The sequence below is a fragment of the Ictidomys tridecemlineatus genome, chromosome 5 (genome assembly GCF_052094955.1).
Source record: "Ictidomys tridecemlineatus isolate mIctTri1 chromosome 5, mIctTri1.hap1, whole genome shotgun sequence".
In the NCBI taxonomy this organism is placed as follows: Eukaryota; Metazoa; Chordata; class Mammalia; order Rodentia; family Sciuridae; genus Ictidomys; species Ictidomys tridecemlineatus.
The window spans coordinates 23794122-23815109 of NC_135481.1; the positions used below are offsets into that span (position 1 = coordinate 23794122).

The window sequence follows — 20988 nt, forward strand, 5'->3', positions numbered from 1 at the left end:
AAGGACTGGCACCAGAACCTCTGCTGAAAACAGCAGGTGCTAAGCAACCCATAATCTCTAAAGAAAGTTGCCAGCAACTGGAGTAAGATTCTTCCACCTCCAGGGCTCCCAAAGGAGCAGGGCCATTACCATCACCACCTTCCAGTCCACATAGATAGACAAATGGGAATAGAGAGAGAAGGAGATACTGGGGGAAGAATTTACATCTGTCCCCCTGATTGTTACTCTCCTCGTGAGCCAAGTTGAGGGAGCCATCAGAATCACTTACCAAGAATGCAGGTTGGGGTGCCCACAGGAGGTAGGAGTTGGGGTGTTATATATTTGGATGTTTGCTGAGATGTTGAAACTCTCGGCCCCCTTTGGGATTTGGTGCTGTGGGTTTGGTGGTGGGGTTTTGAGGAGAGTATGACTTATGTCCAGGAGGCTCAGACAAGTGGGGAAGAGAAGGGCTGTGCCTGATGTGGGTGGGATCTGTCTCAGTCTGTTTCCTGCTACTATAATAGAATACCAGACCGACTGAATTATAATCAAAAGAAGTTTATTTATCTCTCAGCTTGGAGACTGTGCAGCCTTAGCCTGAGGGCCTGCATGTGGAGAGGGCTTTCTTTCTGCAGTATGACGTGGTGAAAGGGTGAGTAAGCATGCATGAGATAGAGAGAGCAAGAGTGGAACACATGTGTGCCTGAGAGCTCACTTTTATAACAAAGCTACTTCTGAGATAACTAACCTATTTCTGCAATAATGGCATCAATCCACCATGAGGGGAGATCCCTCTTGGTCTCTTAAAGTCCACCTCCCAATACTGTCACAGGTGGCAGTTAAATCCAATGAGCTTGGGAGGGGACATTAAAATCTTAGCAAGATCTCCCCCACCTCAGTTCTCATCAGCCTTCAGATGGTGGGGAAGAAGACCCCAGTCATTTCTGAGGTTCTACTAATGGGAGGGGTGTGGACCACCAGAGAGGACAAAGTGGCTCACAGCTGCCCTTCTTGGTGTGAAATGAGCTGGGGTCACACAAAAAGGTCCTTGGAAAACCATACACACCGTCATACACCATCATGTTGGCCAAGGCCCACCAGAGTGAACCAGAACAAGACCAGACAACCAAGGAGGGTATATGTGTGTGTCTGTGTCTCTGTCTGTACTCCATTTTCAGAGGTGATAAGCTCTGAAATTTCAGAGGTAATAAGGATCACAATCAAAAAGTAGGACTCCCAGCTCTCCTACCCCAAGGGGCTCCAGTGGTCAGAGGAATGAAACAGCAGAACCAATCTAGCTCACCCCCACTTCAATCCCCATCCTTGTTACAGAGGAGAAAAGAAGAATGTCCACCAGATATGAGATTCAGCCTTTAGAAGAAAATAAAATAAAAAGACTTTTAATATCAGAATCTACCAAAAATTAAGGACTCTGCCTAAGATACTATTAAAGGATGGAGAAGAATAATCTGATAGTGCATGGCTGAAGGAGTGGGTGGGAGAAATAGAAAACTCTTTCACAAATTTTTACCCCTTAAAATTCAGACTGTTCATTAAATCTGTAATGCAAATCTCAGTTTTTTTGTAGTGGGTGGTCCTTTTGAACTGAGTGAATTGGATCAAATACAGATATAGATCAGTGGTTCTCAAACTTTGGTGCAAGCCTTGAATCACTCAGAGGACTTGTTAAAACAGTCCGTTGGGTCCCACACCTGGACTTCCTGATTCAGTAGGTCTGGGGTGAGATGAAGAATTTTCATTCCAATAAGCTCCCCTGGGGATCACAATTTGGGAACCACTGAGGAATAGACTAAAGCATTATTGAAGTGTGTATTTAACACAGAGAGTCTTAAAAGCAGGTCTCGGAGCATCCTAGGAGGCCAATAAAAATGCTGGTTTTATGTATTTCACCCATCTGCTTTCTTTGAAAGGAACAGTGCTTGTAAGTTGCCTTGGTCCTCTTATGTGTTACAGAAGAAACTGAGAATCCCAGTGTCCTCAAATGGCTGAGCATGTGATGTCATCCAGGAGCCCCCCCATGAAGCCAGCCCTGCCCAGGTAGATCTGCTACTACAGGACACCTTTGAGCAGGGGACCAGTGTGCATGGTTAGAGATGTGTGAGCAGGGACAGGTAAGCCAGTTTTGCCCCTGTGGGAGAGGAGCATCCTTGCATCCCTGCTCGTCCTCATGCCTCACAGCTAGTCCTCTGCCCCTCCCTTTCCTGGATCCTGCTCAGTCTTATTTGGATAAAGCAGATCCCACCAAAGGTTTGGGCATTGTTCCCAAACCAGGTTCCATCAAAGGTTCCATCCTCCTGCCCATGATAATCTATCTGAGGGTGAGCACCTGGCCAAAGTCTTCTCTGGAACATCTGTCAGAGGGTATATGATAAGGCACAGTCTCTCTGGAGTTTTAAGTTCTAGGATCAAGGAAATCTGGGATTCTCCAGTGCTATCACAGAGGGAGGGAGAGAAGAGGAGGTGGGGAGGAGAAAGGAGGAAATGAATCAAGGGGGTAAAGAAAAATTGGAGGGACATGATGACTTTTTTAGGGTCACAGATCCAGGTGAATCTGAAACTTATTTTGGACATTACTGTTATGTAAGGAAATAAACTCCCTCTTTTGCTAAAGTTAATCTGAGTTAAATTTCTGTCCCTGTGACTTAAAGTCCCAATGGATATCATCACTGGGTGTTTTTACTCATCCTTTTCCTGTCTCCAAATACGTTGACTTTCCTCTGTTCCTACTGCTATCCCTGTCACTGGGCATGGGTCACTGTAACAGCCTCCTGACTCTGTGAGAGTTGGGGCATTGGTTTCTCTGGGTGTGTCCACTCCCTAATAATGGCTCCTGAGTGCCAACTTTTGCAGTTCACTGCACTCTGATGGGGAGGGTTTGGGGCAGCCTGGCTTTGGGGGCACCAAGGTTCTTTTTAGCACATTTCCTGGAGGAGACTTGCAGTTTATTGCAGTGTCGGGTCCCTGGCAAAGCAATGCTGTCATCTGCCTCCAAAGGCCTTCTCATGTTCAACATGGAACCCCAGAATCTATACCCCTTTGTTGCTTTGGGCCCAATATCATCTGAAAGCCCTGATTGTGGCAGGGAAAATCTCGTTTGGACTTTAGTACTGCAGGCTCTGTTATCAATACCAGGAACCTCCCTATAACGTCTGCCTAATAGTCATTAAAGCAGGACCACCACCTACCAGCTCTTTCTAGCAACCTGGGCATAGCTGACCACCCAGTCAGGGGTGACTCATTTAGCACTTCACAATAGCATTTCACAATAGATTCAGATTTGTAGTGTATTGATGGAAATTGACCTTTAACTGAAGATTTCATACAGAAGGACTAAAATTATTTATTTCCCAGTAAAGCTTAATGAAGTTCCCTTTTAGATAGTGTTATTTTCCCAGAGCACCAAACATTGCCGGCAGCCTCATTTCTCTCACTCACCGTCTTTACTACTTCCCACTCTTGTTCTAAGCTGGTGGGATCTAGATCTGGCCCCAGTATTAGTATCATCTGGGACCTTGCTAGAAATATACATTTTTGGGATCCCCCTTGCCTACTGAACCAGAAACTCTGGAGAGGGGCCCTGGGGTACATACAATAAGCTTTTCAGGGTAGATGGAAGCACATTAAATTTGACAGCCACTGATCAAAATGATTCAGCTCCTGCCTCAGTTTTCATAAGCAACACAAAAGACCAGAGTATTCCAGTGTTCTTGCTCCTCTAGCAAACTCCTAGGGTGTCTCAAGCCTGGCTTAAACCAAGGACTTGAACTCAGGAGTCAGGGGCCCTTTGGCTGTTGAAGTGCAAAGGATCTCTCCAGGTGACCTTGGACTGAGAACAGACTGGTTTCTCCTGTCATTGTTCCAGAGCCTCAGAGAATACAGGACTTTCTGAGAGATGATAAGCAGGGTGGGGCTCACACTGCCAGACCAACTCAATGAAATGAAATAAAAAACAGCTCCAAGGGAAGAAACATTTAAACCCATTTCTCCTAGCAACCCACATGGATTATAAAGCTACACTTATCTTTCAAAGTAAATAGTAATCAGTCCCAAGGAGCAAGGAGACTTTCAAATAATGGCTAACATGTGTTGATATTGACAGTGACCCATAAATCTCAATTTCTTTGGAAGAGAATGTTGGGTGGCATTTTAATTCTAAGCCATTGAATGAGAAAAGGAGTGAGATTACTCTGCTGTGGCTCTTAGTGGTGCATTCTTGGAAATACAACCCAATGAACATGGAGTTAAGCACTAATTGATGATTTCCAACATGCTTCATAACACTCCATTACCCAGACGAGGAGCATGACAGCTGACACATGGAGCAGCTGAGCCTGGGGTACATGTAGACTGGCTTCTGCAGCCATCTAGGAAGGACAGGGGAGCCCTGAGGTGCCTCCCAAGAATGCCTATTGTCCCTCCTCCCCAGGGCACCCACCCTGTTGGTGTTCCCACTGCCCTGGTGGGCACCCACGGAGCACTTTGGAGCCCACCCATCCCTCTACAAGGTTCCTTCTGCTTCTCATTATGTATGGCTAGTCCCAAGATGAACGTTGTCCTCCAGGGGGACAAGAGGCCTTTCTTCCACTCATTAGTTTTGTTTTTGTCTGTAACGGCAGAAAACTGGTTCCTGTTCCCTGTTCTGCCATTTGTAAAAGGCATTTTAGTTAATCATTTATTTACATTTGCCTGACACACTGCTAAGGGTTTTTATATACATTATTTCATTAAACCCTTATTAACTGTGTGGCTTTGGACTAGTCATTTGTCCTCTGTGAGTCTATTTTTTCTCTCTCTTTTTGTTGGTGTTGGGGATCAAACCCAGGGCCTCATGCATGTTGGACAAGCACTCTATCAGTTAGCTAATATCCTCAGTCCTTTATTTTAAAAATAGGACAAATGACAGCATCTATATCATAGTGTTATGGGGAGATTAAATGGAATATTCTGGGGAAAGCACTTAGCAAGGCCTCACAGTGGGGACGATGCCCAACTTAGGCCTGCCTGCCTCCCCCTGCTGGGTGGTGTCAGGGCAGTCCTCCATGTTCCTGGGGCCTGAGTGCCTGTAATCTGGTCTACTTGCCTTCCCCAGGGAGGGAATGCATTTGTTGCCTTGACCTCCCACCCCTGAGGACAGGGCCTGATGGAGAGCATGTGCTCAGCCAATGTGTGTGAAGTTGGTGCGTAGAAGTACTGTGCCATGAGCCGCAGAGACCCGTGGCCCTGACTAAGAAAATAGAGCTGGGGCCTTGAGTGGGAAAGTGACAAATGCCTTAATTCCCTGCTGGGCGGGAAGACAGAGGAAGAGTTTCAAGACCTTTTGTCAGAGAGGAGGGCCATGAAGAGCTTCTAGCCTTCCAAGTCCAGCAAGGGAGTGATTTACCCAAAGTCATACAGCCATTTGGTGACAAAGTTTAGACCATAATTCACAGCTGAAGTTTGATAGTATGGGCTGTGCCTGACACAGGAACTTCTTGCAAAGGGCTTGGACCTCATCAGCAACTCAACGACCGGAAACAGGCAGCACACCCCAGGGAAGGCTACCTCTCCCTGGTTACTTAGCACCTCCTGCCTGCTCCCAACCCCATCGCCCCAGGACCAGTGCTGAGTCTGCTTCAAAGGTGAGGCCCACACTAGTTGGTTGGGTCCCTGTGCCTTCCTCATCAGGTGGGGAGGGAAAGGCATCAGGATCAAGTGTGAGAAAGGAACGTGGGGAAGGATCCCACCTTGGATTCAGGTAGACCTCAATTCACACTCCACCCTATTCCTCACTAGTCTGGGCAGCAACTAGGCTGTGTCAGCCCCTGTTTCCTCGCATGTAAAACAAGAGTAAAAATATCCTTTATAGATTATAGGTTGTTGTAAGAATTCAGTCAATTTATGCAACATGTTAGACATAGTAAAGCACACGCAGCTGGATTTGCGTCAAAGGAATGTGTCTTACTCATCCTTTTATTTCTTCCCATCCACTGTTCCTCTTGTGCTAGCTCACTGCCTTATGTCTAGTAATAGGTGCTAATTACTAGTTCCCTGAGTAGGTGAGGAGCTATTTAGTGTCCTTTAAAAGACAGTTTCTCAAAGTGTGGTGCTGGGGCCTGTGGCATTGGCGTCAGTTGAACACTTGTTAGATGTGCAGGAACTTGAAGCCCATCTCAGATCTGCTGAAAAGAATGTCCATGTTATCAAACTTCTCAGGTGACTCCTATGCACATTAAAGTTTGAGAAGCTTTGCTTTAGAAAGAATCATTTGAAGCTGGGGTAGCTTAAAACTCCCATTAAGGTAGTGAGCACCATGGGGAATTCATATTGGAGAAGGTGACACCAACTCGATACGTGTGATATATATCCCTCCTCCCCTCTTGCTGATCTGGAAGTGGTTTTCTGCCTCCATGGAAACCCAAAGGACTTAGAATTACTTCCCTGAGATCCATAATGGGAACAGAGCCAGCTTCTCATGGACCCCTGTGCATGTGTGTTGCAGAGGAGGCCTGAGGTCTGGCCAGCATCTCTGGCTTTCTGTTGCTGGCCCTATCTCAGCAGTGGAGCACAGTCTATAAGGAAGAACCCAGGTAACTTTAAAGTCCTTCTGTTTCTAGGTGTGGAGGTTGGGCAGAACTGTCCTAGGTCTCTTATACCTTTGGGATGTTTTCCATGACTTCCAGCAGGGCTGTGGAATTACTTAAAACTCACTAACTTTTCAAAAGTGTACCTGGCCTGGCTTTTTGACAAGGAGGACAACATTGGACATTCTCTTGTGTGGGGCAGACTCTACAACAGCTTAAACAGGTCCTGAGGATGCAGTAATGATGGGCACAGCGCTCCCTGGAGTCACTCTCACCCCAGCAGGGAGAGAGATGCAGGCAGATAATGAAAGAGCAACAAGTCAGGTGCCTCAGAAGAGCCATCAGCAAGGGGTTTGGCGCCAAGTGTTAAGGACTCACAATCTCAGCACAGGAGAGAAGAAAGGGACAAAAAAAAGAAGAGGCAACTTGAGAATCTTGACTGGGTCCTGGTGTGAAAAATGCCACAAATAAGATTCTTGACACAATTGGGGAAATTAGGATATGAACTGGATATTGGACAATGTAAAATTATTTTTTAATTTTCTTATGCAATGATACTGGGGCTATGTAAGAAAATGTCCTTATTAAAAGATGAAGGCCGATGTAGAAATATTTAACACTAAGTTATTGTGATATCCACAACTTTCAAACAGAATATGTAGATACATGTGTGACTCTCTCCCTCTCCCTTTCCTCTCAATGGGTTCTCCAGCACATAGACATAAAAATGTACACACATGAATAAAGCAAATACATCAATGTTAACAATTACCAAGCCTATCTGGAGGGAGTATGGCAGTTCACTGTATCTTCCTTTAAACTCCTTTTGATATTAGAATACTTTTGTAATAAAACACGGGGAAACACCTTGGGAGTAGTGTGTGAATCAGGTGAATATTGTAATGATAGGACTACTCAGTAAATCGGTGCTTACAAATGTTTGTTTTATGACCAGCAGTGAAGAGTTGAAAAGTGTTTCGTATACTCTTACTTCGTCTTCAGAACAGCCCAGGGGAGTTTCAACGAATCACCTCATTACTAGTGAGTCACTGAGGTCTAAAGGCCTTAGGTGATTTTCCCAAGGCCACCTGTGGACAAGGTGGTGTAGCTGGGCCTCAGACCCAGGTCTGTAGACTCCATACCCAGTTCTCACATGCCCACCAAGGCCTCCCTAAGGTTTACTTCAGCTAAGCCAGGAGTTCCTGCCTAGGCCAGGAGCCCAGAGCCCAGACAGGAGGTGGAGCGTGGGAGTCTGTCCTTCCAGCCCTTGTTCTGTCCTTGGGTGCTGGCTGATTCGGCCCTTCCTTTCGGTCTTGGCAAGGGTGAGGGGAGGCAGGCATGGCAGGAGAAGGTGGCAGCTGGCCTTGGGCCCTCTCTCCTTGGCCTAGGCTGGATGAGCCTAGGCAACGGCCTTGTTGAACACAGCTTGTGTGGGAAAAATATTTCTCACAGCTGAGAAGTACGTCTTGAGCTCACACTGAGCACATCGTCTCCGCAAAGATGATGGCTCCTTCCGGCGCCATGCCAGAGGGTGAGTTTTATCACTTACTTGCAACATGAGCCAGATAAATGGCTCCTTCTTGGTCTCCTGCCAGTTATTGCTTGTGCTGCCAGAAAGTCTTAATCACTCTGTTGAACGGGGCTGCTGCCCCCTCCCTTACTTAGCCCCCTGCTAGCTGCCAGCTGGCTCCTATGAGCCAGCGCTGGGTCCTTCCGTCCGGCACCCCCTTAGCAGAGGCCCCTGTTTGGGCCTGGTGTGGACTTACTACTCTCTTTCCAATCTCATGTATATTTATGAGTCTCTTTTCTAACTCTGAAGGCCCTTAGGAGTTGTTGCAGCTCAAATAGAACAAAGATATATTTGCAGTGTCCACAGTATCCCTAGACTCTAGCCCAGCAGAGCAGGGCCTTGAAAAGTGTTTGCTGGGGGCGGGGGGGGGGGCTGAATTTTGAACTCCTTAAATTTGTTTCTTGAAGTTCTAACTCTCATATCTCAGACTGTGACTGTTTTTGGACAGAGGTCTTTACAGAGGTGACTCAAGTTAAATGAGGTCATCGGGGGTGGACCCCAAACCAACATGACTGGTGTCCTTATAAGAAGAGAAAATAAGGACAAAGACACAGAGAAGGAGATCGCGTGGAGACAGAGAGAAGGCGGCCATCTGAAACCAAGGAGAGAGGTTTCTGGAGAAATCAACCCCAGGGACACCATGATCTTGTGCTTCTAGCTTCTGGAATCACAAGAAAATAAAATTTCTGTTGTGTAAGCCACCCAATCTACTTCCATATTTTTCTTTCCCCAAAACATGTAGGTCCCAATACCAGGGGGAAGTAACCATTACAGGATTCCTGGCACTGCGATGGCCTCTCACATTGGAGGGCATGTGAGGACTGGGTATGGAGTCTACAGACCTGGGTCTGAGGTCCAGCTACACCACCTTGTCCACATTCTGGCTATTGGCACCCAGAATGACAGTGAGGACTCATGAGAGGTCAGAGGTAAAGGGGGTCAGCCAGGCAGTACAGGAAGTGCACAGACACCGAGAGACCTCAAAGACATTACCTGAATTCACTTTGTGTGAGAGAACATGAAACATAACACCACAAAACCAGCCCTGCAGGCAGCCAGGCCATGATATTCCAGCCGGACTCAGACAATCCACATAGAATATCAGCATGTGCACAGGACCCTGAATCTCTGTGTTTGCATCAAGATGGAGAAAGCCACTCTGAGACCCAAAACATGATTATACCTTCCCCTCTTTTGGCCTATAGAAACGTGTGCTTTGGGCTCCTGTATCAATGCCCCCTCAGCCCTGCTTCATCTTCCCACCTGCTATCAGTAATAGCCTATTTCTGATTAGGCTAATAATTACTTAACAACAAGTAATTCATAGTTATTTGTGATAGCCAACCATTGAATTGCCCTCCTTTTTGGCAGAATACAACCCAAAGAACGCCCCTGTTCTCCAGCCTTCCTAAGACTCATCCGGCATAAGCCCAGGTCTTCTAAGTATCCGCTCTCCACTTCTATCACTGGGGTGCCAGGATGCCTCTGGGGCTCCCCTTCCCTTGTAGTAAGCCAAAGAAAACTAACTTCCACGTGACATCAGGTGTGTTCCTGGTGATCTTTAGTTGATAAAACTTTACCTCTGTAAAATGAGGCTAGTAATAACTACCCAGCACTCTTTATAGAGTTATTGTAAGAATCCAGTGATAATGCAGGTGAGAATGAATTTTGAAATTTCTGTTGGTCTATACATTAGCATGATATAGAATTTCCAAAGGGCTCCCTTTTCAGACACAGAATAAGAGGAAGATGGAAGATTTCTCTTCCAGCTTCTACTATGGGTTACTGTTTCGGTTTCATGATGTAAATCCCTCCTATGATTTTGTCTTTGAAACAGCAATTAACAGGAAAACTTTAAAGAGATCTGCCCAAGGCTGGGGCCTGCCTTGGAGGAAGAGTTGATGGTGTCTGGCTGCAGGGCCAGGTGAGGTTGTAAAACTGGTGATTGCCTGAGCCCCACCCCTGCCTTTTCTTGCTGATAATGCTGCTCCGCTTCAGGGAGCGGCTGGGGTTCCTGCCAGGTTGGGAATTAGGGCTGTCAACTCAGCCTGGAACGGCAGCCAGCAGCATCCCTCCCTTTCTCTTAACACCAGTCTTAACGGTGGCCTTAGCTGCCCCCAGGGTGAAGGCTAAACTTCTGAGGACTGCCTTGAGGACCTCTCCTCTGGCCAATTCTTTTTACCGCCCTACTCTGTGCCATTTCAAACTCTCATGGATTCTCAATTTCACCACCATTTGTCAGACCTTTAAGTCACAGCTGGCTCATATTTTTCTTTCTGTTTACAATGTCCTTCCGCTTCTTTTCCTTCTAGATTCTTCTAGAAAGCTTCCTGGGCTGACTTGTCTGGCCTGAGGGCTTTTGTCATGTTTTGTACATAGTTACTTGAACTTGAACACTGATAACATTGTGTTGAAATTCTCTCTCTCTCTCTCTCTCTCTCTCTCTCTCTCACACACACACACACACACACACACACACACACACACACACCCCTGCAAGGTGCTGGAGACCCTATCAGATGGAAGCTTCTTGGCCAATAGAATTGTGCTTTTTTCCACTGACCACAGGGCCTGTAACTAGCAGGTGGCTAACAAATGCTCTTGTTTGCTGCTGTTGATCTTATTTTTTACTATAAAGTAGCATTTTCCCCCTCTCACTATGTTGATTTCTCTTGGGACAAGGGAGCTGGAACATTTGTCAACTGGAAAGTTTTTCCCAGTCATGGCTAGTCCTAGTCAACTGAGAACCCACAGGCCCTGCCCAGCCCTGGTAATGCCCAGCTCATGTGAAAAGAATTTTCTTGATCATATTTTGAGGGGTGCCAAGGAGTAGCTCAGAGTCGATGGTTAATTAGCTATCACAGTGACTATTTTTCTACCCATTACAAGGGAGTGTCAGCTCAAGGAGTTTTTCTTCATAAACTGCTTTTTTTTCCCCAGCATGCTGATATTTTATTTTGAAGGAATACATCCATGAATATCATGGATTAAAAAAATATTCTTTGGATTATAGTTGCCACTGAGGGAGATATTCGTGTGGCTTCCCTATCCCTTCATCCCATAGTTGGAGATGAAGGCAGGTTTGGGCTGGAGGCTCTGTGGGAAGAAGGCTCTGTGTTTCTGTGGGAAGAAATGATATCTTCTGAAGGGGAGTCAGGAGTCCTAGGCTCAACTCTTGGTTCTTCCATGGACTCTTTTGTCTGTCTAGTGGTTCTCTGTGATCCCCAGGCCAGCACTATTCACTTGAAACTTGTTAGAAATGCCAATTTCTAGGTCTATCCCAGGCCCACTCAATTAGAAGCTGCAGATGAAGCCTAGAAATCTTATTTTCATAAGCCCTCCAGTTGCTTTCTTTTTCACACTGAAGTTCCAGAACCACTGCTGTAGTCAAACCCTTCATTTTGAAGTAAATGCATTTTTAAATTATTTAAGTCATTAAACATACCACAGACATACAGTGCGAAAGCATTACACACACAAAATTTGGAACAGACAGAAAAATCAAATGTAAGCGCAGAAGTACAAATATTTTGTACCTTTTTTCAGTATTTTTTCCTCTCAAACTCACATTTTTAAACACTCTTAATCACCAGACATATACAATTAGGTTTACGGCTTTTTCCTCAATGTCAGAACATAAATTCTATGTGATTTTGTCACCTACATATTTTCATAAAACGATTTTTTTTTTCTTGTGGCCGCCCAGCACACCATTGCATAGCCATGCCACAGTTCTCTGTCCTCAGGCCCCCTGGTGAGAGCTGGTGACATCCAGGGTAAAAAACCATGTAGCCACAGGAAGGCCTCCTCTTCCATGTGTCTGGGCCTCCTTTCACTTTTCCCCGCCCATCCTCCAAAGTCCCATTGGGTAAAAAATAAAAACAAGTTACCAATAAGAGGGAAGTGAGATTGGCTAAAAGCCTTCAGTTTTCCAGAGTCACCCAGAAAAAGATTCTCCCAAACTTGGAACCTTCTCCTGGAATCCTGAAGCTGCCAAGACATCACTGCGCTACCTAGTGGTCATAACTAAGAATTGCACCGCCTCCGGAGATGCGGGTGGGCACCCTGAATCCTCCCTCCAGTGTGTGAATGACTGGAGTTTGTCTCCTTCTCCCCAAGTTCAGTGCCTGAGTGTGAGCCCAACTATTAATTTTGCCATGGCTCTTCCACCCCTTGTAGGATGGACTGGGCTATGTCCCATTGTCTGGTTTCCCCAATGGGGATGAAGTCCAGCCATAGCTGCCGTGGCCCTTTGGTAGGGTCCAGATGTGCTTCCTGCTCTTAGCTAGTCCTTTTCCCCAGTACAGGGGACACCGATTTTCAGCCAAGAAGGTTCCACTCTAAAATGAAAACCCTCCTTGGAACCAGTGCCCTGTCACCTTCCTGGCTGTGAAAATTGCTTATATCCCTGTTGTAATGTGGACCCCAAGGATGTCAGGGGATACCTTTGGTGGAGGTTGGAGTGCTCCTATTCCCTTGGATAATGTAATTGGAACTTACTAGCCTGTCTGATGACCAGGCCTAAAATCAGGCCAGCATCTCACTGGCCTCTCACTGCCCAGTCACCTGTGAGCATCCAGCAAGCCTTGGAGCATGTGGCAGCTGGTGGAAAATAGGGCAGGGAAGGCCACAGTGGGAATTGGATGTCAGACTCCTGGCTGGCTTGTGACTCAGGTGACTTGTGTATACAGGTTAGTTTCCAGGCCCTATACTTTCAACAATCAGCCCTGAAGTTTCTGTTTATTGAGTTTAGAATTAAAGAATGCAAGTTCAAGTCCTGAGTCCCTGAGAAGGGCAGGTAGGGTGGAAACCAGATCTGTTTTCTGGCCTTAGGTCTTTTCCAGGGGAGATTCCCCTCAGGAGGGCTCCAGACCTGCTCAGTTATAGGACCAGGAATTCTGGCAGTGGGTGGAGGATCTCATGCAGAGGAAAGAGGATTTCACTAGAATGCTGGAGGCTGGCCCTCTGCTATGCTGGATCTATATACGGTCCCAGATACATTAGTTTCATGTCTGGACGCCTCCTCAAATATTAGTCATGAATGATGTTATCTTCACTGATGGATGCCTGTCAGGAATTAGCAGTTCCCAGCCCCCAACCCCCCACCCCAACCCCCCCATTTAAAACTTCATTCTTAAGTTTTAAATGAGCTCATATTGCTGACCACCCCTCAGGTCAGCAATATGAGCCTGACAGACTGCAAAGATGGGTGGAGGTGGCAGATCTGAGTGGTCAGTACAGGATCTCTTTCCAGTGGTGCTCTTGAGAGATGGCAAATCCAGGAGTAATATCATTGTAGCTAATTGGGGTCTTTTACTTAAAAAAAAAAATAGCATCCTTCCTCCAAATCCCTGCAAGATCTTAAAGCCTTTTATGTATCTCTTAGTATACTTCTAATCTCTAGTAACATACATGTAGATACTTTTTTCATAGTTATGACTCAACACATAGGTTATTAAGTCCTGTCCTCCCCACCATTACTGCCTATAAAATTTCCTTATATTTATTTTTAAAAGCCATAAGACCTGTTGTTTACTGAATATTTGGGAAGTCACAGATCCCTTGGATAACCTGTCAAAAGTTATAACCTCTGTCCCTTTCTCAAAATGCCCTTACACATAGCCTTGGGGTCATGTCAGGAGGTTCTAGGATTCTCTGAAATCTGCCCTCTGGGCTGGATTCAGCTCCCTGAGTTTAACTATGAGTGTCTCAGGGTCATCAATAAGCCTTTTATTTCTGAACCCCATATTATCACCCTCAAAGACTTCTGCAACTTTTAGAAGTAGGCAATTAAAACAATGTTTGCTTTAAAGGCAGACTTGGCAATAGCCAGACTCCCTGTCCTTACTGGTTCATTGCTGGTCAGTGGAGGTGTCTCCAGTTTACCTTTCTGAGGTATCTTCTCCTCCTCCTCTTCTCCCACTTCTTTTCCTTCCTCTTCTGTAAATGGCCTTTTAGAAGGTGTTTGGGTTTGAAAATCCACTTGCAATTTATCAGATCTGTACCTTTGCTTCTGCATAGGATAGCCTCCTTCTCTTTTGGCCTCCTCCTCCTGTGGGCCCTGCTCAAACACTACCTCCTCCTGGGAGTCTTCTGCATACCCTGAACTAGGAAGTGAATTCTCTGCCTCTGCTTGAGCCTCTCTAGTGGGCACCATTACTTTCCATGCTCTGGTTGAGAAAACTTTTTATAAATGTGTCTAATCTCCATCATTAGACACAGTACCATGTGCATTGTATTTGACATTCAGACTGTATCATTGTAATATGCCTCTGTTCCACAAGGCAAAGTTAGCTTCAGTAACATATATGCAAAGATTAATAATCATCACTTGATTCATTCTTAAGTTTTAAATGAGCAATTAAAAGAAGAGTAAATTTCAAGTAAGATATTCAAATGCAGTAAAATTTTTCCAGTATAAGCCCAAATTTCTACTTTACAAATAGTTCTTATACTTCACAGTTTGTGATCTGCTTTATTGCTTTAAATTTTAAACACAAATGAAAAAGTCTTGGCTTAAACTCACAAAGGATGACAGAGTGAAAGTAACTTAAGTTCTGTTTTGTCTTTACAGTCACCATGCTATCATTTTTTTTCTTGAGTCTGCTGTTTAAATGCAGGTAGTAAACATCACTGGGGTTGGAGACATCAGATGTGCCCAAGTGAGTTGGAAGGAGTTTGTACCATGACACTCACTCCTACAAGGAGTGCTCCTCTCTCTCTAGTCTGTGAGTATCAGGGACAACTGCATAACTGGGGGTTCTTTAAATTAACTGTATAACTGGGAGTTCTTTAAATTTTGTGTAGAACACAAAACTTATTAAAGGATAAGGGATAAAAGTATAATCATTTGAAGTTTACACATATATTAATAGAACCCAACAATGACTATAGATTTTATTTAGATCAAAAAACTATATATTTTTTTTTTTTGCTGGGAGAAGCTTTGTTTTTATCAAAGACATTATTTAGAAATGTGATAATGAAAGATAGATCAATTTTTTGGTCCTAATATTGTGTTTAAATTCTCCAGGGACAAAGGCTCCCTTATTGCCAAACTCCCTTATTGCCAACTTCCAGGGCAGATAGCTGCCACCTCTCCTGCACTGTTTCATCCCTGATGGACCAGTAAGTCCCAGCAGGGACAGGGCAGGCCGTGGGTCCTCTATTTTAAGTGCTGCTTGCACAAATGCAATGGTTCTCAGTGTGGATCAAGGCTCCAAGCATGTCCCCCTTCTTCCTATATGTGGGGTCCAGATTTTCTTCATAGATGTAGCAACATATTACAATAGATTAACTCCAGACACAGATAAGAGAACCCAGCTGTCTTCTATTAAGCCGGATATTAAATAGATTTGCAAGTTTTCTTTGTAAAAAAAGTCACTCTTCTGACTCATCTTTTGGATTATTATTTGGAAAATGCAAGTTATTTTTTTTATAAAATTATGTTATATATGTTAACATGTGATAGGCTTATTGTTATTTAAAAGCACTAGCAAACTTTTTTTTTAAGAGTTCTGTTTTAATTTCCAACAAGGCAAATATTGATAGCTGAATTTCACATAAAAATAGCTTTTGGGGGTTAACTGAGACAGAATGTTTGGGCACACCTTGCCTTGTGTGTGGCCCAGGGTTGTGAGTGACTGAATGGATGGGCTCCTGCCCCTTCTAGGCTTTGGCAGCTGTGATGGGGACTGAAGGCAGAAGATGGGCACCTGAGGCAGAAGAAGGTGGGGTCTGGCAGGGACCCAGAGCAGCTCCAACTACCACTTGGAACAGTGTTGGTCTGGAGGCAACATCAGTGGGGTACATCTGGGACTCAGCAGTGAGGGCTGGCCACAGGGGCCAGTGCCATGGACATTCAAGAAGTTCACAGTATCTGGTCCCCCTTGGTGCTGACAGTCAGGAACAATGGTCTGAATCTGCCTCCCTGTGAGAGGAACTGAGCAGAATGCTTCTTTAATGCCCTTTGGCTACCAAGTCACTGGGCTCAGGCACAGTGCAGAGGACTGGAGCCTCAGGACATGGAGAGGCCCCAGGAACTTCCACCAGCTCTTCCCTGATCATCTGTGGAAACTTGGGCAAGACACTTAATTGCTGGGTTATTCAAACATTAGGTGAGTGTGAGATAAAATGTTCACAAAGTGCTTGACACATACTGGGTGTACAGTATGTGAGCAAATCTGCTAGTGAAGTATCGTTAATAATACTCAGAAGAAGCAGCCTGGGAGGGGTGGGGAACAGGAGGAAAGGAGCTCATCCTGGCTTTGACTAATGTCATTGAAGCTTGGCATAGACCATGGTTCCTCAGCTGTGGCATCTCAGGTCAGATAATTCATTGTCATGGGCTCTCCTGTGCACGGTGGGAAGTTTGGCAGCCTCCCTGGCTCAACCCACTACAGACAGAAGGGAAGCACTCTCTCTGCTGTGACATCCCAGAACATCTCCATACATTGTGGATGTCCCCTGCAGAGTAAAAGTGCCCCCGCTGGGAGCCACTGTTAAAGAAGCTCATGTGCGAAGGGCTCCACCATAGGATGCTGGCATCCCTGCAGTTCCCCTGGAGGACATGGCACCAGCCACACGCGCACAGAAGGGGCTCACACCTTGCAGAAAAAATTCTGCCAAGAGAGTCTGGTTTCAAGGGAGCAAGAGGCCTCCTGACACTGGTCCTCTTTCCTGAGGAGCCCTCCTGCTCATCATAGTCACTTCCCTCTGCTTTTGAATCAACCTGGGATCGCAGCAGGATGATGAGATTTTTGAGAAAAATTTGGATGACACCCAGACATGGAGTGGAGGTCGGGGAGGGAGGGTGGGAGATGGGAGGGGGAGGGTGGAGGATGGGATGGGGAGGGCTGGCGGCGTTGTTCCTTCCTTCAACCTCTGCTTCAGCACTGGTGGCTTAAAGGCTCAAATCCCACTCGCAGAAACAGGTCAGGCCAGTCAATAGTAGAAACTACGAATAAAGTGAAGTGTGTTCGCCCATCTTGCCATTGCTGAGGCTGACTTTGAACTCACTATTCTCCTGTCTCAGCCTCTGGAGCCACTGGGATTACAGGAGTGAGCCACGGTGCCTGGCTTCTCTGTGACTTTTTGATGATCTCTTGCACTGTTCAGGTGAGGTGTGTGGCTCCAGGCGCCCCAGAGTAGGAGTTATGACTGCTTGAAACTTCAGGGTGCCTCTCACAAACGGGACATTGAATAAAAGAAGCCAGATGCCAGGGAGCACAACTATGTGTTTCCACTAGCAACAAACCCCTGCTAGGCAAAGCCATATCTGTTAAGGCTCAAGGGGCACACAGAGGTGGCTGTGGGGTGCTGGTTCCATTTGCAAAAATTCATGAGGACTTAGGGTATAGGTTCTTTTCTAGACACTTGTTATATTTCAATAATAATAATAATAATAATAATAATAATAATAATAATAATCAACAATACAACATTGTGGGCAAAAGGCAGTGATTTAGTGAAATCACTGTGAACCCAGGGAATAAAAGTCCACCAGCAATTTTATCTGCTCTAACTTGTTATGTACAGGCCATTTTTGGATATAGCTTTAAAATGAGATGATGAATGCTAAATAATTAGCATAGTGCTTGGCATATGAAATGCTCTGTGAATGGTACTAATTAATACTACTAAAAAGTGAGTAAGTGTAGAATGTAGAATAATAACCAAGTGCAAAGGAACAGCTCTTTTTCTTAAAGGGGAAAAATTTCTGGCATTTTTCAATTACATATATTATTAGTAAATTCCTGATTCTCAAAGATTTTTGGAACTCCCTACAACATAGTCTTGGAGGAAAAAAAATCCTCAGCAGTTATTATCTTGTTACTCATTTCCAACAAATACCCATCATTTGGACAAATTGTTCAGGTAATTTCATATCTGTCATTTATTATTATTATTATTATTATTTTTGGTACCGGGGATTGAACCCAGGGGCACTCAACCACTGAGCCACAGCTACAGCCCTATTTTGTATTTTATTTAGAGACAGGGTCTCACTGAGTTGCTTAGGGCCTCACCATTGCTGAGGCTGGCTTTGAACTCACTATTCTCCTGTCTCAACCTCCAGAGCTGCTGGGATTACAGGCCACACACTACTGCGCCCGGCCTATCTGTCACTTATTGATGATCTTTTGCGCTGTTCAGACAGGAGCCTGGACTTCACCTACCTGATTTAGCGTTTGGATCTATTTTTGGCCATCAGTCTAGTTTATGAAATTACAGACAAAACAGGAGAGGCTGCTGGTGTATTCTTCAGGCTCCAAGGAAAACTTGGGCAGAAAAGTCAAGACTAGAAAATGTGCAGTGATATCCCTACTGTAGACCTGACTAGAACTAGAACTGAAATCCCTCCCTGTGGAGAGAGCCAGGCAATTCGACAATCCCAGCAAGACAGAGCATTGCATTGCATGCTGTGCTCCCCAGCTGCAAATTAGATGCCAAATTAACTCTCAGGAAGATCCCAAGTCCGATCATTCTCCACTAAAGAAATCTTAGTAAGACTGTGTCGGCATCAGAAATGTGAGATACTTAGCTGCTAGCTGCAGGCGCTTTTACTTTTACTCCCAGAGTAATTGTCTAATATTTTAGTCCTGTTTATATAGTGCTCCATGTCCCTTGAACCTGTGGGTGCCACTAATAGAACCACCTGGTATGCTCTTAAGCATGCTGTCCCATATGATCAATCTCTGTGACACACACTTAAAAAAGAAAAATCCATGCCCATCCCCAGAAAAAAAAAAAAAAAAGATTAGCTCTTACCTGGTTCCAGGCTTCGTCCAGAAGTACTTGATTGGATAAAGATGCATAAAACCAAGAAAATGGAGACACGCAGGGGATTTCCCATTTTCTCCTCTCTCTCACCAAGGGTCCGAGGTCTTCTTGCTAATTTCTGGAGCTAATGAGACCAGAATGTCTATTGATACCTTGCTAGGGAAGGCTGCCATTAATTATTAACCTTTAACATGTTGTCTAGTGTGTAGCTATTTCCCTTGTTGCCCCCAACCCCAAATCTACTTGTATCTAATACCAAAAAGATCCATTCACAAAAGTCTCTTTTAATTCTGATACATTTTGAAAATAAAATATCTTGTCATGTATTCTTAACTTCTTGGACCAAGGTCATAGTTCTGAATTAATCAATTTAAAGTTAACATGTTGTGTTTGGAAATCCTGTCAAAGGTCAGGCTAGGTGGCTTCTGCATTGCCCAAGTCTCTCTCTGACAGCACTGCAAGGCGGATGCCACCGCACGTCTTTCAAATTGCGGACTAAGCTTCAAGAGTAGGAAAAGCACCCTGCTACGCTGCGAATTCCCAGAGGGTCCAATCTCTCTTGAGTTGGGCACAAGTGCTGATGCTTGTGGCCAAAGAGTGGCAAGGCAATGTTTCTACAGCTGAAAGGGACAGAAAGCCCTACACCTCAGTGTAAGGAGTTGAGGGAGAAGCTGAGGATCCCATTGAGCGGTGGCCCCAGAGTAAACAGCGCTTTCCCCCTCTGTTTAATTAATGCTCAACTGAGGAGAGGACTGAGAAGCAAGGCCACTGGGCAGAACCAGGTAGGGGGATGGGAATGTGGCAGTGCAGGGCTCTTGTCACCTTCCTTGGGTCTCTAACATTATTTAAATTTTATTCATCTGTTCAGGACATTAGTGTCTAGTATGTACCAGGCACTGTTCTAGACAGTTAGAATATACTAGTGAATAAATCAGATTTTAGTCCTTGTGGAGTCTGGGTAGAAGGAGTCAGATAATAGACCCTAGCCATAGTAAAGAAGAGACTTATGTAGATTGGTAGATGCCTTAAGAACTGTGGAAAAAGAAAAGGTAGAGCAGAGTTGAGGAGGGAAGAGGTAGTGATTTTAAACAGAGTGGGTAGCAGTAATCTTGTTGGAAAGTTGAACTTGGAACAGAGGTTTGAGGGAGCTGGGGGAGTTGCCCCTGTGGAAATCTTGGGGAAAAGTGCTTTAGGCAGTTAGTACAAAGGCCCTGGGATCAGAGGACATGTAGTATGTTCTGAGAATAACAAGGAAGCCAGTGAGTTAGGGAGACAACATCATAAGCTTTTGGCCTTTATGCTGAGACACAAGGAGCCATTCCGTGCAGAGAGGTTACATGATTTGAATCATATTTTTAAAAGCTAACTCTGATTTGCAAGTGAGCCAAGGTGAAGAGGGGAGACCTACTAGGAAGGCGTTGCAGCTGACCCAGTGAGAGGTGATGGTGGCTTGGTCCAGCGTGATGACAGTGTGGCTGGATGGGTGCTGCTGGATGGACTTTGAAGTTAAAATGAATGGGATTTTCTGACTGCTGGGATGTGGGATGGTGGGAGAAAGGGAAGAGCTAAGGGTGACTTCAAGAGTTTTAGTTTGAGCAAGTAGATTAATGGAGTCGTTATCGGCTGAGGCAGGGAAAGCCATGGATGGAGCAGGTTTGGTGGGGGAGGCTAGGAATTCAGTTCAGCTTTGGTCGTGTGGAATTGGAGACGGCTCTCAGCCAAGTGGACATGTTGTGGAGGCAGTGATATAATTTTTATCTGGATAAACCTGACTTAAAAGACCTTCTGAAACCATCAACAAGTTTGGATGGTCTTGATTCCTAACCGAAGCTTAACTAGGTGGAGTCCTACGGCTGCATCTCCTTCCCAAGGCCTGCAATTTGGAGGCCTTCCTGTCAGATGCACAGTTTCTGACTGGCTCCTTCTCTTCCTGCACAGTTAAGCAGGAGCTACAGCTCTGTTTTACTTGTTTTTCCCTATCAAGTTGGGGCCTAAAATCATCTCATGATCCCCTGAGGCTTCTCTTCCCTGAGCCTAATCTCATCACTTTCCCTCTGGGTGCTGCCAAGGACCGTC

At 45.2% G+C, this 20988-nt stretch overlaps 1 protein-coding gene and 1 long non-coding RNA gene across 2 annotated transcripts in view; one reads left to right on the forward strand and one right to left on the reverse strand.

Annotated features, from left to right (window-relative positions):
• The window catches only part of Lipc (lipase C, hepatic type), a 129813-nt gene extending 110548 nt beyond the window's left edge, over positions 1-19265 (reverse strand). The window contains exon 1 of the mRNA XM_021725484.3: positions 18901-19265. Coding sequence (XP_021581159.1) covers positions 18901-18985 — 85 coding nt within the window. The 5' untranslated portion in view covers positions 18986-19265. The remainder of the gene's footprint in view (positions 1-18900) is intronic.
• Positions 5642-8831, forward strand: LOC110597980 (uncharacterized). The gene is made up of 2 exons (XR_002483772.3): positions 5642-8091; positions 8579-8831. It is a non-coding gene; the product is annotated as an uncharacterized LOC110597980 (long non-coding RNA).
• Positions 19266-20988: the final 1723 nt, after the last annotated feature.